This window comes from Tasmannia lanceolata, unplaced genomic scaffold, assembly GCF_043159265.1.
Source record: "Tasmannia lanceolata isolate RefF3 unplaced genomic scaffold, GAP_Taslan_0.1 ptg000012l, whole genome shotgun sequence".
Taxonomy (NCBI): domain Eukaryota; kingdom Viridiplantae; phylum Streptophyta; class Magnoliopsida; order Canellales; family Winteraceae; genus Tasmannia; species Tasmannia lanceolata.
Window position 1 is genome coordinate 874159 of NW_027518689.1, and position 21724 is coordinate 895882.

A 21724-nucleotide genomic window follows, 5' to 3' on the forward strand; every position below is an offset into this window, starting at 1 on the left:
ACGAAACACTATTCAAACACTATGAACCATTATTAAGCAGATGAAATCCAATCCAATGACAAAATATGAATAGTTGGAAACCAATCCAATGAAGAACATTTGGACAACCTTGAACCAGTGTGGGAAGGGTTTGAACAACTCCTGACACACATTAACTACTATTCACAGTGTTGCAACCACTATTGATACCCTTTCAACCAGTAATGACACAACTTTAACCACTATTCCAACAATCCTCAACCACTATTGATACTCTTTCAACCAATAATTACACAATTTGACCCACTATTCCAACAATCCTAACCACTAGTAAAGTACATGAAATCCAATCCAATGACTCAATATGAACCAGATGGAATCCAATCCATTTAACATCATTTGGACAACCATGAACCAATGTGGGGAGAGTTTGAACAACTCCTTATAGACACTAACCACTATTCACAGTGTTGCAATCACTATTGATACTGTTTCAACCACTAATTACACAGTTTTAACTGTTATTTCAACAATCCTCAACCACTAGTAAAGTAGATGAAATCCAATCCAATAACTCAATATGAACTAGATGGAATCCAATCCAATGAACAATATTTGGACAACTCCTTATACACCAACTACTATTCACAGTGTTGCAACAACTATTGATACCCTTTCAACTACTAATTACACAGTTTTAACCGCTATTCCAACAATCCTCAACCACCAGTAAATTAGATGAAATCTAATCCAATAACTCAAAATGAACTAGATGGAATTCAATCCAATAAACAATATTTGGACAACTCCTTATACACACTAACCGCTATTCACAGTGTTGCAACCACTATTGATACCCTTTCAACTACTAATTGCACAGTTTTAACCGCTATTCCAACAATCCTCAACCACTAGTAAAGTAGATGATATCCAATCCAATTAGTCAATATGAACTAGATGGAATCCAATCCATTGAACAACATTTGGACAACCTTGAACCAGAACGAGAAGAGTTTGAACAACTCCTGACACACATTAACCATTATTCACAGTGTTACAACCACTATTCATACTCTTTCAACCACTAATTACACAGTTTTAACCACTATTCCAACAGTCTTCAACCACTATTAAAGTAGCTGAAATCCAATCCAATGACACAATATGAACTAGATGGAATTCAATCCAATGAACAACAATTGGACAACCCTGAACCAGTGTTACTCTAAGTTTGAACAACTACTTACGCATATTAACGACTATTGACAGTGATGCAACCGCTATTCATACCCTAAACATACAGTTTTAACCACTATTCCAACAATCCTCAACCATTATTAGCAAAAAGCGTATTTTATATAAGGTATTAGAGAGTATTAATAATATATATTGTACTTCGTCTCCCGCACTTTATCTCTAGCGAAGTTGCACTACCTTTGTCTAACTTTTTGTCATTGCCCTACCCACATTCCTGTTGCACCATGTTTTCTATCTATCCAGCGAGAAAACAAGTGCTATTGGTACTGCTGCAAATGCTATACCAAAGTTCATAGCTACTGGAGCCATCACGACACGAATTTCACCAAAGAGACTAAAAAATGTTTTCTATGTACCTACATGAAGTACATAGAGCATATGCATTGAGCAGTATTAGCGTTTACCTATATGTACTTTGCACAACTTTTTTTAAGAATGTAATCTCGCAACCAGGCCGCTCGGTCTCATGTTAGAGACATACTCACATTGGGAGTTTGGGTTGGCTCATGTTAAAGTCTGAGTGACATTCGGGACTTTGAGGAGATTATAAAATTCAGGATGACATCATCTTATTCAATTCAGTACCTGAGGCTTCCTTGCATCATCACATCTCACTTTAGGGAGGTAATGTGGGTCACAAGCCAAGCGGGATCCTATGGGATGCGGGTCTGTCACACCGTGGTTCTTGGGTTGTAGTTTTTTGGACTCTTCCCTAAAATTATTAGGAAAATGTTATCAGCACTACTGTATTTTGATGAGGGCACTCTCACTATTTTAAAAGTATGGGATGGCCCGCACCATAGGATGATCCAAACCATCCATTAGATGGGCCACAACCTAAATAGGTTGTGCCCCAAAAATCATTTCCATAGGTTGATCCTAACCCTCCAATCTAAAGAGGGTTAGGATCAACCCTCTAACATTCAGATCGGAGGGTTAGGATCAACCTATGGAAATGATATTTGGGGCACAACCTATTTAGGTTGTGGCCCATCTAATGGACGGTTTGGATCATCCTCTGGGTTGGGCCATACCATACTTTTAATAAAGTGAAGAGTGCCCTCATCAAAATACACCACTGCTGATAACATTTCCTAATTATTATTGGCCAAATTGTGTTATTGTGACTCTTCCCTGACCATGGTTTGAAATTTCGGTTTCGGCATAAATTTCAGAGCTAGCTGAAACCAAAATTTCAGCCGAAATTCAATAAAGTCACATGAAATGTCTGTTTTTTGGGCCGAAATTTCGGTAATTTTGGATGGAATTTGGTAAAGGATTAAAAATTAATAATTTTTTTTTTGAAATTTAGCCGAAATTTCCGAGGTATATTTCGGAAATTTCGGTTTCGGTGTTGACCGAAATCCGAAATTTCGAATTTCAGTCAAAATTTGAAACCATGTCCCTAACTATTATTTATGGTCCATTTGTGTCGTGTGGACTCTTCCCTAACCATGGTTTTAAATTTCGACCAAAATCACCTTTAATTGAAACCGTATTTTATTTCAGCCGAAATTTCGTTTTTTTCGAAATTTCACCCAAAAAACCAGTTTTTTGGGAGCCGGAAACGAATAAGACAAAATCTGCTAAAAAGTGAGCAATTGTGGTTGTTCTTTTCACCGATAGGGAGTCGGGAAAGAGTTTTTTTATGATGCCCGACCGTCAAAACAATTTTCAATGTATGGGCACATGTAGACCTGGCAAATGGGCGGGATTATATATTTGTTTAAATATATAATCCTTAACCAGGAGTATTTAGGTCATTAATTGGCAGTCTTTATTTTTTCTTCTTTAGAAGTTTTTCTCATGTTAAAATATAGTAGGTTTATGGGATAAAAACAACCCTCATAAAATCATAGAAAATAATATTGCAATTGCCGCTACTTTTATGACAATTTCCACTTCTGACGCCATTTTAAGGTATAAAAGCTACAACACTCAAGGCAAACAATTAGTCCATAAATGACTAATTAATTTGAATTTGTTAATCATCAAAACAAGGTGATTGAGTAAACCCATGGGGAACCCTTGGGCAAACAATCTCCCCCTTTTTTATGATGACAAACCAAATTGATTAGAGAGGTGGAAGGATCCTCTTATGAGGATTAGATAAGCAAGATGAGTGCAACTACTCCCCCTTAACATATGAATAAGTTATATTTAACAAATTATTGTACAAGAATGCATATGATTATGGATCTATCCAATTACACAAATTCTCCCCCTTTTGGCATCGGCAAAAATGGAAGGATTAAGCATTTAAGCACAATACATATAGCATCAAAGATTTTCAATCAAACTAGATGCTCCCCCTAGGTTCTTATCATGAATACAAGATAAACAATGCATAGCATACATGACAAGAGCACAACAACATAGAAACAAGATATCAAATATACATTTAGTCTATGTTGAAAAAATTCAAAGAGACTTGACATTTTAGTACAATTTTGGGGTGTGATAATACATAAAACATGAAAAATATTCATATACACCCAAGACCCAATCAAACATGAATAATATGGCATTATAAGGCTTATAATATACTTATCTTGAAGGAAATAATCAAAATTTCAAGTTTAGCATGGTAAGCCCCTAATTATTTGAATTCTTATTAGAATCTTATCATGAGGTCATGTGTAGTTATAGACTAATAATGATAAGCAAGAATAGATCTAATGAAAGTTAAGAACCCCCCCTTTTGAATTGTCAAGCATATGGTTAACTTTTAGCACATTTCATGACATGACAGTGAGGTATATCATGGGTACATGAGTGAAAAGGTAAAAGCACACATGATAACTACTCAACTTCATAGAAATTAGGATGAGTAAGTGTAATATACATTTATGAATGATGATCAACAATGATATTAAGGTTTTAGCACAAAACTCAAAAAGTTGATCATGAAACCCATTTTTTATTTTTATTAAAGATATCCAAGTTAAAGCACAAATATGTGGAGAATATTAAAATAGACAATGCACACAAGTCATTATGGTCCATATGATTCTAAATATAACACTGGTAAGCTCTCCCCTTTGTCTTTGTCATTGGTCTTAGGTGTAACCTATATTGCAAGACATGACATGATACAATTGGCCAAAGGTATGAAAGTGAATATATGGCCAACAAAGAAACTTATCATGATTAGATATACTAAATAACTTTTGAAACACATGATAAAGATTTTTAATCATAGGAAATAAGATAAACAACTCTAAGAAAGATCCTATGAAAGAGATTCTAGGGAATACACAAGGTAGACCACTAGAATGGAAACTTAGCCTTGGAATGACAATTACCACATATTGATACCAAAATGATACCAAATGAAATAAAATAGATGATCCAAGGTAAATATGAAGCCTAATAGGATATTACCTTAAAGTCTAGGCTATAGGCTTACTTGTATTAAACTCAAAATATACAAACAAGCACAATACAATGCTAAACAACCTATATGGAGCAACAATGCTCCAAGTGAGTAAACTTATCATATGAGGAATGATATACACATTTAGAATCATATGATAAGACATAAAAGACAAGATTAACTTTAAAGCTCCCCCTTTGAGAAAAAATCATGCAATGCATAAATCTAAAGGGTTGTCCTTACATATAGACTCCAAGAGATTTTAGATATATTTTCCAAAGGATACCAAGTTAAACTCAACCCTTGGGCTACAAAGACACTCTACTCTCTAAGTGTCGATTTATCATGAATAAAATTATAGCCATAGTCTAGCTCATCATGATAAACAAGTATAGCACAAAGGATTTTCAATTTTTGCTCATGCTCCCCCTAAGTGTGATATGATTTCTATAAGTTCAATTTTTTGCTTTCCTTAAGTATGTATCATATATACTAGATAGGAAGATCATACAACAACATATACCTATCCATGTTTGAGATGATGGCACAAGGCCATATGATTAAGTGTTTTAATTCGATGAAGGTACCGTCTCCATCTTAGGAACTAAGAAGGCTAAGGGTACCAATTGAGTAGCTTTTAAGGTTAAGGTTTGACATCCAATAAGACTCAATTCTATAGAACTTGGACATAGAAGATGGACTATAAGTTCTAATGTCTAGGAGAGACATCCATGGCTCATGAAGGTGAGAGTAAACCTCATGAGAGAGATATGATGCATATCAAAGCATCCATGGATAGTCCACAATGTTTGGACAAGATAATCATGACAAATGATGTGCAAGGGCCAAACATCTACATCCTACATCTGTGTTATCTCGATTTTAATTATACCTTTGCATTGCACTGGTTGTACTATTGTAACATTATGGACTCTTCATCATAATCTGGGGGATGTGACTTAGCTGATATCATTGGTGAAATTTCTGATTTTATTATGGTTCAATTGCTGCCCCTTTTGTAATGTTTTCTATTCAGTTTATCAACTATTTCTTAGTCATCATGTTAATTCAACAAAGAGCTGATGTTCAGTTGCTGTACTTATCGTTCTTACAGTTGTCAATAAGTGCCCTTTTTAGCAGACTAACATGTAAATGTAATAGGAATTTGTTGTATCAAGTCAACATCTTCTTAGTTTCCGGCATGGAAACTTTGAGAAGGCCAATATAGACATGCAAACTTGCAAATGGAAACTTGTATCAGTTTTAGGTATGGAAACTTGCAAATGGAAGGACAGAGAATAAAGAACAAAGATGTGGTCAATACCATGGGTAACTAATATCAAGAACATTTTTTTTTCCAAATAAACCAATATCAAGAACATAGATGTGGAGGGTAGAATCTTGAACAGGGATCTAATTAGAATTAATGAGTGTAGTTATTGTGAATTAATAAGGCCGTTCACATCAAAATCCCCTGTACCATGAAGGACAGAAATGCGCTAAATCTGTAGGAAGAATGTTGTGCTTTATTGTTATCTCTCTCTCTCTCTCTCTCTCTCTCTCTCTCTCTCTTGAATGGTTACTATTCTCTTTCTTTTATGTTAGCTTTTATGTGTTGTTGCTAGAAGAGTGTAGACGGATGGACTCGACGTCTTTGAATAATTGACCAATTGAATTCTCTTCATTGACAGATTTACAGGAAGGCAACAATAGCATATGAGGCACTATCATTAAGGTTAGAGGAGCACACCTTTTTCTTCAAGGACAGGTGAAACATGTAATGAATTGCGTAGTTACTTGATTCTTTCTTTGTATTCAGGGCTACAAATATAGCTCCTGGCCTGCTAATAGTTCACATGTGGCTAACAAGGACACCCAATAGACATGTCACTTGAAGTAGTCACAGTGACAATTCACAATGGTCATTACAGCTTCTGTGTATACCATCAAAGCATTTTTTTATGAGTGAACCCCTTTTAGTGACGCAAACACACACATATATGACTATCACAATTGTATTGTAAATATGTCAAATTACACACACACACACGTGTCCGTATTAGTCATATTCACAGATTAGTCCAATTTTTACCCATATTAAATTTTGTTCTGAAAATAAGAATCGTCGCAACTGTTTGGGAATTGTAATCAAGGGCTGTAAAGACCATTTATGACATGTGAAATGTTTTTATCTTTGAGAAAGGCACCATATGATAAGTGTGAAGCTCCAAGATAAAAGGGCTCCTCATTAAGTCTATTTGTTTGTATGTTCTAATCAGAATTCCAACCCGAGGAGCTCATCCCTCCATCTTCATCTTTGAGGTAATCTATCTTTGGATTTCCATTTTAGTTGCTTCAAATGTTGATGATTCTAACTTGGTCGTAGATAGACAACATTCCAACTCGGTCGTAGTTGCTTCAAAAGCTAATGATTTCCTTTTTAGTTTCTTCAGAATTTGATCCTTCCATCTTTGAGAGAATGTTGCCATTGTCTCTTGTCAGTGGTTGTTTGTGGAATCCTGTTTTTCATGTTTCTACATGTTTTTATACACGTGATTTGTTTCTTATAATGTGTTGTTTTACTCCTGGTTTTGCAGGATCATTTGAGCTTCCTTAGTGGAAGAACAGAAGATTGCCAAGAAGGTTTTGAAGATCCAAAAGGCAAAGGAAAAGCAAGCTGCACAGAGCTAGAAGGATAATTTGACTTTGATGATGATGAATTATTGCAATCGTACTTTGAGATAGAGTTCATTATGACATTTTTTGTGTCTTTTAAGTTGGTTTGGACTTTGTGGTTAGTTCTTCCCTTTGTTCACAAGCCCAGTCCATTGTTTCTCATCCCATGCCACTGATTGACTTTTTTTAATCCAAATCCTTTGTTGGCACTGTTTCTCATCGCACTCTTTGTTGCAAAGGTGTATCCATTGTATGACCGTGATCATTGACGTTGGCACTGTTTCACTGTCCAAATTTACAAACTCTCACCCAATTTTTTCATAAAGTGAGGATTTATCCATTGTATGACCATGATCATTGGTTTAGTAGTTTCTCTTTTCTTCCAACCCACCATTTTTTTGTTTCTTGTGTGCAAATGATTTGGGTTTCGCTAGATGTATTTATCTAATGTATGATCATGGGTTTACTCTCTCTTTTCTTCCAACCCACCATTTTTTTTGTTTCTTCTGTGCAATTGATTTGGGTTTCGCTATCATGGCTTTACTCTCCCTTTTCTTCCAACCCACCATTTTTTTTGTTTCTTGTATGCAAATGATTTGGGTTTCGCTAGATGTATTTATCTAATGTATGATTATGTGTTTATTAGTTCCCCTCTCTTTTCTTCCAACCTACCATTCTTTTTTTTTTTGTTTCTTGTGGGCAAATGATTTGGGTTTAGCTAGATGTATTTATCCAAACAATCAGCCATATTCTTCATCCACATTCAACCTTTTATTCCTCCTCAACTTAGCTGATGCACTTCTTCTTCCTTTTTTAATAATCAAAACTGCCCAGAAAACTCCATTCCCTTTGCTGAATTTTGCACCCAGAAAATTACAGCCAGCAGTTCCATATACCTCCCTACTTCTCACCCCAAACCCATCTTACTGTTAGCCCGTTCTCAAGTCTACTCAACAACTCAACAAAGCCTTTGTCCCAAACTAGTTGGGGTCGGCAGATTTGCAAACCCCATACAACTGCACCCATAACCTCCAAATCTGCCACTCGAGAATAATCTAAAACATGGGTATTTTGCAGCCCACATACCACTCCTAAACCTGCAGAAACAGATTACCATAACAGCTTGCAAAGCCCACAAACCATCCCTTACTTCCCATATTGCAACCTGTAGATAAACTCTTCTTATTGACACCACAAAACCCTCTTTAAATACCTACCCGAGAGCCGCTTTCACTCTTCCTTTTAGTTGACCCAAAACCTATGTAACCGACGCCCTTCCTCCTACTTCTTAACCTACCCAAACTACTTAGCCTACAGCCTCCTTGATTCCAATTACTAATGTTTGGAAACCATGAATAATTTTTTTTTTCATGGAATATTAGCTTACCGGTGTCCAGAGAGGGTAGGGAGAGTAGGAGGAGAGAATTGCGAGGGCATGAGTGAGGAGAGGTTGCGAACTGACTGAAAAATATGGTCAACAGAACCTCCATTTCAAGTAGATTTTTTTCTTTTCCCTGTTTTTCCTGCCACTTCTCACCCTCTCCTAACCTGTGCCTTCTCAATTCTCTCCTCGTTGTCCCTCTCCCACCACTTGATAAATTAGTATTTCATGAAAAAACTTTAATGACCGCCAAACATTACCTTGGTTTCTACTCGTTTTTTTTTTTTTTTCTTTATTTGTTTTAGTTTTGACTTGTGGGCAGGAGGACAGATTGGCAGAGTGTGCCACCTCCAAAGACCTGGATATGACGCAATTGCTAAACGACAAAAGTTTAGCTCGTCTGAAATCCAGCTCGTCCCACATTCCAGCTGACCTGGATATGACCCAATCGCTAAACGACAAAAGTTTAGCTCGACTGAAATCCAGCTCGTCTCACATTCTAGCCGACCTGGATATGGCGCAATTGCTAAACGACAAAAGTTTAGCTCGTTTGAAATCCAGCCCGTCCCACATTCTAGCCAATCTGGATATGACGCAATCGCTAAACGACAAAATTTTAGCTCGTCTGAAATCTAGCTTGTCCCACATTTCAGTCGACCTGGATATGGCGCAATCTCTAAAAGACAAAAGTGTAGCTCATCTGAAATTTAGCTCATCTTTACAATTGGCCGACCTGAACTATTGGCTGGATTACCATCAATGAAGGACATTGAACATCATATAGACCTTGTTTCGGGCTCAAGGTTACTGAATATGGCAGCCTACTAATTCGAGAGAGCATGAGTCCATGTTTTGTGCCGGCCGGCCTTAGTAACACTTAAGAAGGATAGTTCTTGGAATACGGGTACCAATGGTTAGGCCATTAATAAGTTTGGCTGATATATTGGTGGTGCTTTTTCCTCATGTTTATTGGCATGCGGTTTACACTGTGTCTGATCAAGTGGTATATTGGTTGATACAACTATTGGTGGTGCTTTTTTCTCATCGATAGTTAGGCAAACCATCAAGAGTGTCTGACCAAGTGGTATATTGGTTGGCTGATATATGGGCTTTGCTTGACACCTTAATGATAGTTGAATGATGTATCCGTTAATTCATCGATTGGTATCTTCTTTAAAGTGCATGTTTTAACCAACTTTGGCATTCAATTTCAAATTCATATTTTTACTGGTTTATGAGCTTGATTAAGAATTCTCATTTTATGATTTATGTGGCTTCAACCGATAGATCAGAGCTTCGGAATAGATGCCATTTGAAAGCGATATCACCAACTGGGTAAATCAATAAATGAACTATCTCCCCCAGCAAAAAGATTATCAATCATATCTCCTTGATTTTTTTCTTTTTTGAATGATTCATATCTCCCTTTTTTCTTTCTGTTTTCTCTGTAACTGCAGCTTTGCAACTTGACTCAAACTAGAACAAGTACCATTCAAGTTTTTTTCAGAGGTGACATCCCTTCTCCTTTTTTTTCTTTTTCTTTTTCTCAGATGTGGAGTTTCTCTTTGTGCCCACATATTTTGGTCTCATAATTCCCCCCTCTTTCATTGGTACTTAAGAGTTATATTGGAGATTGTAGGAATCCATGGACGAGTTTGAAAACTAGGGGGTGTGTGTAATAAGGGGTGTAATTATCAGCTCTTTAGACATCCTTCTTCTTGTTTGATGAATTGAACTTCTTTTTTATCCCATCCAGTCATCAACCAAGACTGCTTCTCTAAATTACTAATGATAAAAAACCACAGTTCAAAACAGAGACGAATACACAGGATATGCAGTGCCTATTAAAGCCAATACAATCTACTAAAGTATTATTGAAACTAGTTGCAGTCCCGTGCGATGCACGGGGCGACCAAAAATTATGTCCTTTTTTATAGGTGTAGAATGCAAAATATTAGTGTAGAATTCCGTTTATAGATACAAATGAGAGATTTTAGCATTTATCTTTAATAAAAAATGGAGTACGGTAAAAAGGGGTTGCAACGTGGAATATAGAGCGATTTATTTTTCTAGAAAGAATTTGGAATTCCAAAAGTGTAAAACGGTGTGCAGCATCCCCTTCAAGCGTTTTTAAATTTCGGAATGCAGTGGGTGCCACGTGGCGCCACCCCAGCTTACCACATTCAGCTTTATATATATATATATATATATGGTCATGTGAGAGAAGGATAAAGAACAAAATAGACTTCTACCATCTAAAAGTTAGCAAGAGCATGAAGGAAAAGGATAAGTATTGTATAAGTAATCGCTAATCCTAAGGGAACAAAGAATATAATCTATCAACGATTCAATAGTATAATTCTTGCTACATAATGGAAGTCACAAAACAGAAAAATTAATAAATAAAAAAATGGCTGGAACAAAACTATGAATCACAACAATAAAGTTTCATTTTAGTACTTCTTGAAATTTTGAAGGGGAATGCAATCATAAACCTCTAAATTTACATTCAAAGAACATACGTCATTCATCCATGTTGGTTTTCATGGTGTTTTTATCTGAAAAAATGAAATTTAACTAAAGCAAGATGTACTTGAGATGGTATGTAACAATTCAAGTGCAATAACGTTTCTTTCCGAGATCTTCCATACATTATGGAAGAAAGTTCTATTCAATTTAAATATTTGTAGTTGAAAATTGAAATCCCTTGAATCTTGGTATGATGATGCAACATGTGTTTGCCCCCTCACTGGCCCCCTCACTTTTTTGGTAGGTAAGCTGGGAATGAACCTGCGACCTCAAGTTTAAGATACAAACCCCTCACTGGCCCCATCATTTTTTTGGTAGGTAAGTTGGGATTGAACCTGCGACCTCAAGTTTAAGATACAAACCCTCAACCATTGAGTAGGAGGCCCATCATCATCAGGTAATTAATAGTAGTCCCTTCCTAGAGTGATCAAGAAGGCACCTTGTTAAGTATTTGTCGAGAAAACATAACTAACACCTTAGGACCTTTTTTTTGGCACCGCATATAAGAACACTGTAATTTAGTCTTTTGTTTAACTTCAAAACAGTTGTATATAAGTTTAAGAAAATCATATTCAACTCCCGTTTGCTTAAAAATTTATAAAAAAGATTGCATGTGTACTCCCATACGTTTGCATATTCAGGAAAAGACAAGCAAATGTGATGAAAAATCTCAACGATGGAGAATTTGCAGTTGATTATCTGCCCTAAAAATGCTCCTTGTTCCGTTATTCAATGAAAAAGGTAAATTCCTTATATTTATCGTGGAAAGATGCTAGAAGTCGGGTGAATTCCAACAGCTGGGGAGGGAAAACCCCTTTGCCATAAATAATTATCGTGTGAAGAAGCCCGGAGAAGGAATTGACAATCATTCTTGGATTACTAATTCATTTTGTTTTAATGACTTGGAATACTATCGTTTTGATAGTTGCTTTTGATATAACCAGTTACATGTTGTGCACCAAAATCTGCCTCTATTGGATGACTAAAATCTTCGAAAATATGGCAATTAAATGGGAGTTTTTATATGATGTACGTGCGTCCGGTATAAAATATACATAATAGCCTATATGAACGGATGATATAAACCATTCATTTTGGGTCCCAATGTAGATAGATAGTGCACAAATGAGTGCCATAGGATGATCCTAACCCTTTGATTTTGTGGGCACATGTTTTGGACAGCACCATATAGGAAAGCCCATCATATGACCCAGAACTCCGACAGTCCCATAGTAGAAGAAAAAAATATGGTTGTCACTAAAAGAAATGAAAAAGGAGGGTTTTAATATTTCAGCCCTCTTAGAAATCAAACACATCTGGTAAAATTGTTCCTCTCCAGAAACCAACAACCACAGACAACTGAGTTGTAAATAGCTAAGAAATCATCGCCCATCCTACTATACCAAATTTTGATAATGGTACCACTAATTCTGGTTGGATGGTGACAGCATCATGAATAATGAAACAACAATTGGGTTCTACCTGCTCTGTAAAAACCAATCAACATAAGGAAACAAAACTGAAATAAAGAAAAAGAAATTCAAAATTTCCAGCAACAACTAATGAAATCTGGAATTGAGAGAATCATTGGGCGGTCCTTGATTCAGCCCTGCACCGCTGGACTTCTTGGCGTGGTTGGAGGCTTCAGCCTAGCGGTGGATGGAGGCGTAGGAAGTTGGTGTAGAGGACATGATTGGTGGGGCAGCGGAGAAGGCAGCGTCACTCTTTGGCCATGTAAAAGTCCTATATATTGAGAGAAGAGGCTTTAATGGGGCTGATTTGGAATTACTGGAAGCGTTCAAAAGTTAATAATGGGAAACGTTATATACTTAATTGGCAAGTTAGTCTGAATGAAGGAATATGAAATGCCGTTTGAAATATTGTCTTCTTCTGGGAATAGGAAAAGGCGTTTTGAAATAATGGAGATTTTAAAACCTGATTTATGGAGGAAAATCAGGAAATGAAGCAACAAACAATGGATGAAAAAGAAGGGGTGCTACGTGGCATACCCGAATTTGGAAATGAATCTACATTAATATCCATCTTATTATCATGCAAAACTACTCCTGGAATTATTGCAAACATTTTGGGCAAAATCTGCCATTACGGGATTTTAGTTGGAATTTCAATTTATGTTTTGGAAATGCCAATAGAGAGGGGCTGCTGCATCAGCAGTGATAGAGAGGGGCTGACACGTGGCACCACCACGGCTTAGAGGATTCCGCTTTACTTATATATACTAGTTGCAGACCCGTGCATTGCACGGGAACGAAAAACAAAGAACCAAATGAAGCAGATGAAAAGAACTAATAATCAATATGGAATGGGTAACTAATATTAAATAAAAAAGTCAAAACATAGATTTAAAGGAAATCCAGGAATATCAAATCGAAGAGAAAAAAGGAAATAAGATCAGTCAGTTTTGCCATTTCTATAGCCATTCTACTTCCCTAAAATCATTTGTTTTTCCATTCTCTGATTTATCGCAGATTTATAAGCTATTAATAGCAGACCTAAAAGGAACAAAATCGTTTGGTTTTCAAATCTTTGATTTATTGCAGATTTATTAGCTATTAATAGCACCACTAAAAGAAACAAAAAAATAAAATATTATTAGATATTTTTAGCTATTAATATATTATCAGATATGAATCCAAAAAAGCCCTCCAACAGAAAATTTAAAATATTTAATACAATAAATATAAAAAAGCAAAACTTAAATATCCATGAAACTCCCCAAATACTAATCAGCCTAAAAAGTGAAAAGAAAAGGAATAACCAAAGAAAACCTACCAACTTTGTAACTGAATTTGTGTATAGATGAATGGATTTGAGTTGAGGGATTGACATGGAAATACCACATGAAACTTGGGGACCCCAGGTTGTCTTGGAAGTAGAAGATGTGATATTCCTGTTTCGTGTTTTCTTTGTTATTCCACAATGCTAAAAATATTTTTAAATGCATTTTTTTTCAAAGAGACCTTAATGCTTTTGAAATGATATAATCAATGGTTTCCAAAGAGACCTTAATGCTTCACCAACTCCTTGAATTTTCAAAAGAAAAAGGAATGAGGAAGAAGAAGATATGAAATACCCAAGATTACTGCTACTGATCACTTTGCTTCCACTTATTTTGGAAGTGAACCTGCTGTCTTTTGTATTTTTTGAAAGTGAACCTACTGTTTGTCCTGGGAAAAAAGCAAATGATTCTTCTAATCCCAATGAAATTCCATTAAATATATAGGATTACCGCATATCAAAAAATCATTTGTCCAGATGAATAAGTAGAACAAAGTAGAAGGAAGGAGGATACAAAGACCCACTCTAATCTTTTCATCCTTCAGACTTGAAGGATAAATTCATAAACACAGAGAAATTCAGAAGAGAAAAAACAAAATAAACATATAGGAGTCTGTCCTTTTTACCTCATAAGGCATGTCATCTATTCCCAACCACATCTGTGTTGATCAATACAATTATCATCTCCATAGAAGGCCAAAAATTCTAATATGGCAACATCCTACATGCACCGCCATAGGGAAGTCAGATTCTAGTTCATATAGAATGCTATTAGAACTCTTTATTCACAAAAAATAAATGACAGAGCACTAAATAGCAGAGGCAGTTAGTATTATAATACGGTTACACAGGCGGGACAGAGGGCCACATTTGTATCCAGTAAATCAGTTTTAGACACAAAATTAATTTTGAATATCCAAAATGAACATGGCCTTAATTATGATTTCATTGAACTGTTTTTTTTTTAAAAAACCAATAAGATCGGATACATTGCTTAGCTTAATAATCTAAACAACATTTGAAGACCTGAGTTTCCAAAATTACATGATAAGATAGATGTTGTAAGTTGCACTCCTCAGCTATATCCTCAATTAAGGAGACAGGGCGTAGAACCATCCCCTGCACCAACAATAGCAGAAATGACAGATATTTGAGCCGAACCAAAGCATTCAAAAGGCAAGAGAGGGAATTTCACTTGTGTGAAATCATTAAAACTCATACCCTTGGTGAAAGATTTTGCTGCAATCAGAGCAATGATTAGTTTATTGTTCTTTCCAAACCCACCGATAGTATAATATAACCACAGAGAAATCTCAGAGAATAGAGGGGGCGTTTTAATGAGAACATATTAGTATGAAAGAAATATAAAAAAATCTTATAGAGTGATATGGAAAAAAAATCTCACATCAAAATATTCAAATCCAAAAAAGCAAAGTGAAAAAGAAGGAAATATAAGAAAACAAACGCAGATAGCCCGGAAAACATTACAATGAGGGAGGGAGAAGAGACTGGGCGTGGCCTGTGTTGCTTACAGGGAAGAAAAATAAGATAGATACCTCAGTTTTCGTGGAATTTCATGTGGGCCAGAAAAAAATTGAAAAAAGAAGTCGCCTCAGCTGCCCGGCCTTCGTGAGTTTGTTAATTGGGGCAGTAAAAATGGGAAGAAGAAAAAGAGACGTGAAGGAATAACTTGTTTGGAAGTGGAAACTTTACGGTGACTAAGAAACCTCTTTTGGAATAGGAAACGTACTGTTTTTGAAGCCCAATCTGACAGTAATTGGATTATTTAATGGAGGAAAAATAAAGCCCTCATTCGGTGGAATATGGAACAGTTTTTTTTTCTTAAGCAACTTCTAGAATTCCAAACGGTATGTATAAATTCTCATTATATATATATATATATATATATATGAGGTTAGTGATTCTAGTCTACCGACTAGATAAGGCTATCTACTCCACCCTTATTAAGAGCCGTCAGATTTTAAGTGGAATGATCCCAACCGTTCAAGATAAAAAAAGAAAACGTTAACAAAAGAGGCGTCTGTTTTCCCTCTCTCTCAATCACGAACGCTGGGTTTTCCCTCTCTCTCAATCAATCGCCCAAGATAAAAAATGAAAAAATGAAAAACGAGTTCTCTTTATGGGTTTGAACCAGGGAGAAAAACTAGGGTTTCAGCTTTTCGCTTATCTCCCTCACTGGGTTTCTGAACCGTACTCCATTTCAACATCAAATCTCTCCGTCGCTGCATTCTCTCCTTCGCTGGTGAACCGAAAATCCGACCCTCGCTGGTGAGTCCTAAAAAACTCTGATTTACTCTTCTTCTTTTCTCTTCTCCCCAGCCATGGAAAGTAAGAGATGTGGGTTTTTTTTGGTTCAAAACCAAGAAAACCCACATCTTTTACAAGGGAGAAAAATCTAGAACTAGGATTTGGGGTTTGTTTTTTTGAATTCTCATGGGATGTTGAATTTCAAGGCAATGATTTTTTTCTCCCCAGCCATGGAAAACAAGAGAGGTTGGTTTTTGTAAGGGCATTTGATCCATTTTCAGATTTAACCAATTTTTTCCCCCAGCTATGTATTACAAGAGCTGTAGGTTTTTTTGCTTCGAAAGTAGGGTTTTGAGTTAAAGATATTGCTTAAAAAAATTTCCCCCAGCTATGTAATACAAGAGCTGTCGGTTTTTTTGCTTTGAAAGTAGGGTTTTGGGGTTTGTTTTTTGTTTCTTTATGGGCTATTGACTGATGAAGTTCATTGTAATAGGATGGGGTTTTGAATTTTAAGGGCATTTGATCCATTTTCAGATTTAACCAATTTTTTTCCCCAGCTATGTAATACAAGAGCTGTCGGTTTTTTTGCTTCGAAAGTAGGGTTTTGAGTTAAAGATATTGCTTAAAAAATTTCCCCCTAGCTATGTAATACAAGAGCTGTCGGTTTTTTTGCTTTGAAAGTAGGGTTTTGGGGTTTGTTTTTTGTTTCTTTATGGGCTATTGACTGATGAAGTTCATTGTAATAGGATGGGGTTTTGAATTTTAAGGGCATTTGATCCATTTTCAGATTTAACCAATTTTTTCCCTAGCTATGTAATACAAGAGCTGTCGGTTTTTTTGCTTCAAAAGTAGGGTTTTGAGTTCAGAGACCCTAGTTCCGAGCAAAGATTACCCACATCTTTTAAACCCGAAACCCTAACCTAAAACTAGGGTTTGTTTGGATTCCTTTAATTTGCTAGTTTGGATTGTGGATGGTGAAAACCCATCTAAAGTGTGGTAGGTGATGTCTCATTGCTTCTTGTACAACCTCTTGATCAAAACCCATTTACAACACTGAAAAATGAAGTAGGTGGAGAAAAAAATCTTAAATTACATCAATTGGGGTTCTGTCTAGGATTTATCTGTGATTCTAGAAAGGGGAGTAAAAGGGGAGTAAAAAACAGAGTTAAGTCATTTATCATTTACTCTCTGTGAATCCTCGTGTTTTTTTTTATTGGTGTTCTGTTGCTTTATGCTTAAATTATTCTTTTACTCTCTGAAATCTTTTTTGTTTAATTACAGAAGCATAAAACATGGCATCTTCAAGCAACACTAGTGGTATCTCACATGGCGTACAATCAACAGCCATAAATTGTCCTTGTAATAAGCCAGCAGTTCAAAAACTTACACGGACCAACATAAATAATAACCAAGGCCGGCCATACTTCAAATGTGCTGGATACCTAGTTGAGTTACAGATGAGATTTTCATTGTTTTGATAAGTTTTTTGGTAAGTTGTTGAAATTCTAAAAAAACGTCAATAACATGCAGGGCCACACGTGTAAATATTTCCTCTGGGCTGACCTTCCGTTTGATGGGAACGAGCCAGGCTGGGAGTCGAGTTTTCACCATAGACGCGAAGGCAGAACAATGGAAGACCGCATCAGCGTACTTGAGAATGATGTAACGATGCTGAAGAATGAAATCATGCTTAAAGACCGCATCAACGAACTTAAGAATGATGTTATGATGCTGAAGACTGAAAATTCCATACTTAAAGACCACAACAACGAACTTAAGAATGATGTTATGATGCTAAAGAATGAAAATTCCATGTTTAAAGTTTGTGTAGTAGTAGGGGTTTTCTTCTTTTTTTTTCTTTTTCCTTCGAAGTACTAAGTGAGAGTAGAAGTGTATCTGACAGTGAATGTATATTTGGAGCGTCTCGTGCATGTATCTGGCACTAAATGTATCTTTCTTTTGAATTATGTTTACAGCGATGTTAGTGCACTTATCGTCTTATATTTGATGTTTTAAAATGGCGATTGTTTTTGCCATTTTTGAAAGTAGTCAAACTCAAGTTATTATAATTCTGCTTTTGCTGACAATTCAGCTTTTGGCGACAAACTAGTCTCTGCATTTGGGTTATGTTTTTTTGTTAGTTTTGTTAAATGACAGTTTCCATCTTGAAGGTTTGCAGAGGTGTGGTAAGAGTTGCAGGTTGATGTGGATAAACTACTTGAGGCCTGATCTTAAAAGAGGCACATTTTCAGAGGAAGAAGAGGATCAGATAATCAGATTAGTTTTCGAATCATATATCAGCTATTGTTTTTTGGCATTTTTTGAGAAACACATCTATGAATTTGCATCTTGTATGGGACTCAACACCTCAATCATCACCTGTATAAATATGCTAGGTTCATTTTTTTTCTTTTTGGAATGTAAGCTGTTTTCACTGGAATCCATGTAACATATAACTGTAAAATTCTATGGACATTGATCATTAAAAATAACTATCACCCATTGTCTCACAACAATAGCTAACCTCCCTGGTGTCAACTTTGGACTAATGTTAAAGAATTAAGAACAAATGCTAAATTTTTCCCAGATCTATAAACAATACAATTTCAGAGAATCATGTCCTTTTGGTGGAAAGGGGCTACTACCATGTTCTTATCTAGTTGACAGTAGGGGTTGAGAAATACATAAAGTTGTGGTCCTTCTGTTTAGCAAAATTACAATGATCTCCTTTCATGAGGATTTGATAGTTTCACTCTCACCTTGCATTGTTTTTTTTTCTGAGACTTTGTGGGCCCAATGTAAATGTGGCACATGTGCATGCTGGTCATGGGCATTGATAAGGGAGGCACCACAATTAAGTTGCTAAACGAGCCAGTTCCACACGAGTCGATTTAACCAGTCTCTTGATTAAGCTTCTAAAATAATTATTTTCCTTGTTAGCCGTTTGGATAGATGGATTTTATAATCTAGGATTGTAAAATCCTGTACAAAAATCCTGGTTTTAGCTTGTAAAATCCAGGATTTTACAATCATGGCTTATAAAATTCATCTATCCAAAGGGCCCCTTAGTGCCCCTTAGTGATTTTCTTAATGAATTCTAAATTATTATTGAGGAAGATCATTCAAAGATTGTAAAACACATCTTATCTTTTATACTGGAATTTGAACCCACACCTTGATGGACCGTAGGATAAAAAAAACTGTTGTTAACTACAAGAACTAGAGGTAAACATAATCTCTTGAACAAAACAATGCCATCTACTCAAATGTCTTTAAGACTGATGGCACCATGACAATGTTTCCAACAAATACAACTCCCAATTGAGCATGAGCATGACATTGTTTCTGATGGCACCATCTCTCCTCTGCAATTCCAAAGCAATTCCAAAAAGCATCTTCTCTACGATTCCAGAAAGCATCGACAAAAAATCTTTTCTACTTGATTGCTATTGGGCAGACAGTGCAATCAAGTTCAAAAGCACCCTGAAAATATTACATGGACAAGACAAAATTAGTAACAAGAACCACACACAATCATGGCTGAAATTTCGAAAAAAAAAAAAAGGTTGAACAAGTGATGCATTTTAAGGGAAACATAAACTCAAGTACATACAACTGCTAGAGTATCACTTAAACTTCATAAGAACAAGTACAGTGAGGAATGTATCAAGAAAATACACTAACCTATTTCAATCTTCCATACGCTCCTCTTCGTGTTGTTGTTCCCCTTCTTCCCCTTCAAATTTTGGTGTGGTCATCTATTGGCACACACACAGTAAGAACAAATAAGTGATATATGTTAACTCATGTGATTTAAAAATGAATACATAAGTAAGCAGAAGTCCAAACCTTTTTCTTTTTGTTACAGGTTGTTGAATAGTGGCCTTTTCCTCCACATTTTTTACACGTTCGTTTCTTTAATTCGGACTGGGAGACCTCCAACGGAGACTTAAACCGTGATGCAGCTTTCGGCCGACCCTTGGTCTTCACAACTAGGAGGTCGCGAATAGATATATCAAGGGATTCAGTTATAAAATTAGATTGCACTTTGCTGCCACTACTTGACAACGCATTTTGCTTCTCTCTCTTCTCCTGTTCACATTCCTCCAACCACGCATCTAAAGTCTCATCCATCTTCTTGTAAACAATTTTTCTACTCTCAAGTACTTCTACTACTCTCTGACACTTTGATATTATGTACCATTTCTCAACTGGAGTTACGTCATCATTATCATCTTCGCCTATGCCCACCCCACCATCTATATGAAATCTTGCCCCAATTGTCCACCTATTTAGGATATATCGCTCGGGAATGCAACTTAAACGCTTCAGGGACATTATGCGAAGGATATGTTTGCATAAAATCCCTACGGTCTCAAACTTCGCACACGCACATGTGGCCTTTACACCTTCGTCAGATTCTTCATAGACAACTTTGCACCATTTCCAAGGCTCATCATCACTCAATCCAACACTGTATTCTGTGACATTGCCATTCTCACCCAATAATTCATACCAACAGTCGTTGCTATCCTTAAACTCCGATTGGAAAATGTTAAACATTGTCCTCGTATAACATTTCCCACCTTGTGCTTCCAATTTGTTCCTTGAAATCAATACAACATTTGAAGATTTAGTCCTGAAATCTTCTTCAGATTCTTTTTTACGACGATCAGCAAGCGCCTTAGCATATTGTTTCACAAATTCTGGTAGAGTAGTGCTCAGATTAACATATCCATCAAAGAATAAATTTATGCTTTCGCTACGCGAACTAGAAGTCATGCCAGCAGTGAAAGTCTCTCTAAAATATGCTGGCACCCAATGACTTCGTAGCTCCCACATTTTCGCTAGCCAATTGTTTTCAGAAATCCCATATTTATCGACAAAATTTTCCCATTCTTTCTCACAATCGGGTATTTCTCTCTTATAAAACCACTTATTATAATCCTTACAGAAGTCAGATTCAGAATCTCGCATCCCTGCACAATGCTCAATCAGATGCCTATGAATGTGCCACGAGCAAAACCTATGACAGGTTTTCGGAAAAATATTTCTAAGACCATTTCTCATCGCCACATCCATATGTGTAATTATACAACCCGGAGCTACCCCAAACATACATTTCAACCATTGTTGAAATAACCATGTAAATGTCTTCTCTTTCTCATCTGCTAGCAACGCACATCCGAATAGAGTAGACTGCCTGTGGTGGTTAACTCCAGTGAATGGTGCGAATGGCATCAGAAACCTATTCGTCTTATATGTGACATCGAATACAATTACGTCAGCGAAGGTGAGGTAAGCATTCCTCGCCCTTGAATCTGCCCAAACCATAGATCTCAAGTTCCCAATGTCATCCATCTCCATCGCAAAATAAAAATTTGGGTCTTCAGCTTGTTTCTCTCTCAAATACAAAGTATGACTGACGGATTCAATACCTTACCAAATTCTTATCAAAA

At 36.3% G+C, this 21724-nt stretch overlaps 2 protein-coding genes and 2 long non-coding RNA genes across 4 annotated transcripts in view; 1 reads left to right on the forward strand and 3 right to left on the reverse strand.

Annotated features, from left to right (window-relative positions):
• The window catches only part of LOC143887991 (phosphoglucan phosphatase DSP4, amyloplastic-like), a 29520-nt gene extending 20742 nt beyond the window's left edge, over positions 1-8778 (reverse strand). The window contains exons 1-2 of the mRNA XM_077392255.1: positions 8676-8778; positions 8216-8385 (exon numbers count right to left, since the gene is read on the reverse strand). Of these exons, the coding sequence (XP_077248370.1) occupies positions 8216-8385; positions 8676-8778 (273 nt within the window). The remainder of the gene's footprint in view (positions 1-8215; positions 8386-8675) is intronic.
• Positions 8779-12513: 3735 nt separating this feature from the next.
• LOC143887493 (uncharacterized) lies at positions 12514-15118 on the reverse strand. The gene is made up of 3 exons (XR_013254205.1): positions 15042-15118; positions 14624-14718; positions 12514-12941 (listed from the first exon to the last, which is right to left on the reverse strand). It is a non-coding gene; the product is annotated as an uncharacterized LOC143887493 (long non-coding RNA).
• A 968-nt stretch (positions 15119-16086) lies between these two features.
• LOC143887486 (uncharacterized) lies at positions 16087-18192 on the forward strand. Its single transcript, XR_013254200.1, has 3 exons — positions 16087-16286; positions 17547-17710; positions 17796-18192. It is a non-coding gene; the product is annotated as an uncharacterized LOC143887486 (long non-coding RNA).
• Positions 18193-19954: 1762 nt separating this feature from the next.
• LOC143887996 (protein FAR1-RELATED SEQUENCE 5-like) lies at positions 19955-21632 on the reverse strand. Its single transcript, XM_077392261.1, has 2 exons — positions 20115-21632; positions 19955-20023 (listed from the first exon to the last, which is right to left on the reverse strand). Exons 1-2 carry the CDS (start codon positions 21630-21632, stop codon positions 19955-19957), a joined length of 1587 nt encoding a protein of 528 aa, XP_077248376.1.
• Positions 21633-21724: the final 92 nt, after the last annotated feature.

Bases quoted from the DNA above. Each gene is read 5' to 3' on its own strand.
- LOC143887996 (XM_077392261.1), bottom strand. From the start codon at position 21,632: ATGGAGATGGATGACATTGGGAACTTGAGATCTATGGTTTGGGCAGAT. The intron at 20,024-20,114 runs GTTTGGACTTCT...GTGTGCCAATAG, and splicing joins CCTGTAACAAAAAGAAAAAG to ATGACCACACCAAAATTTGA.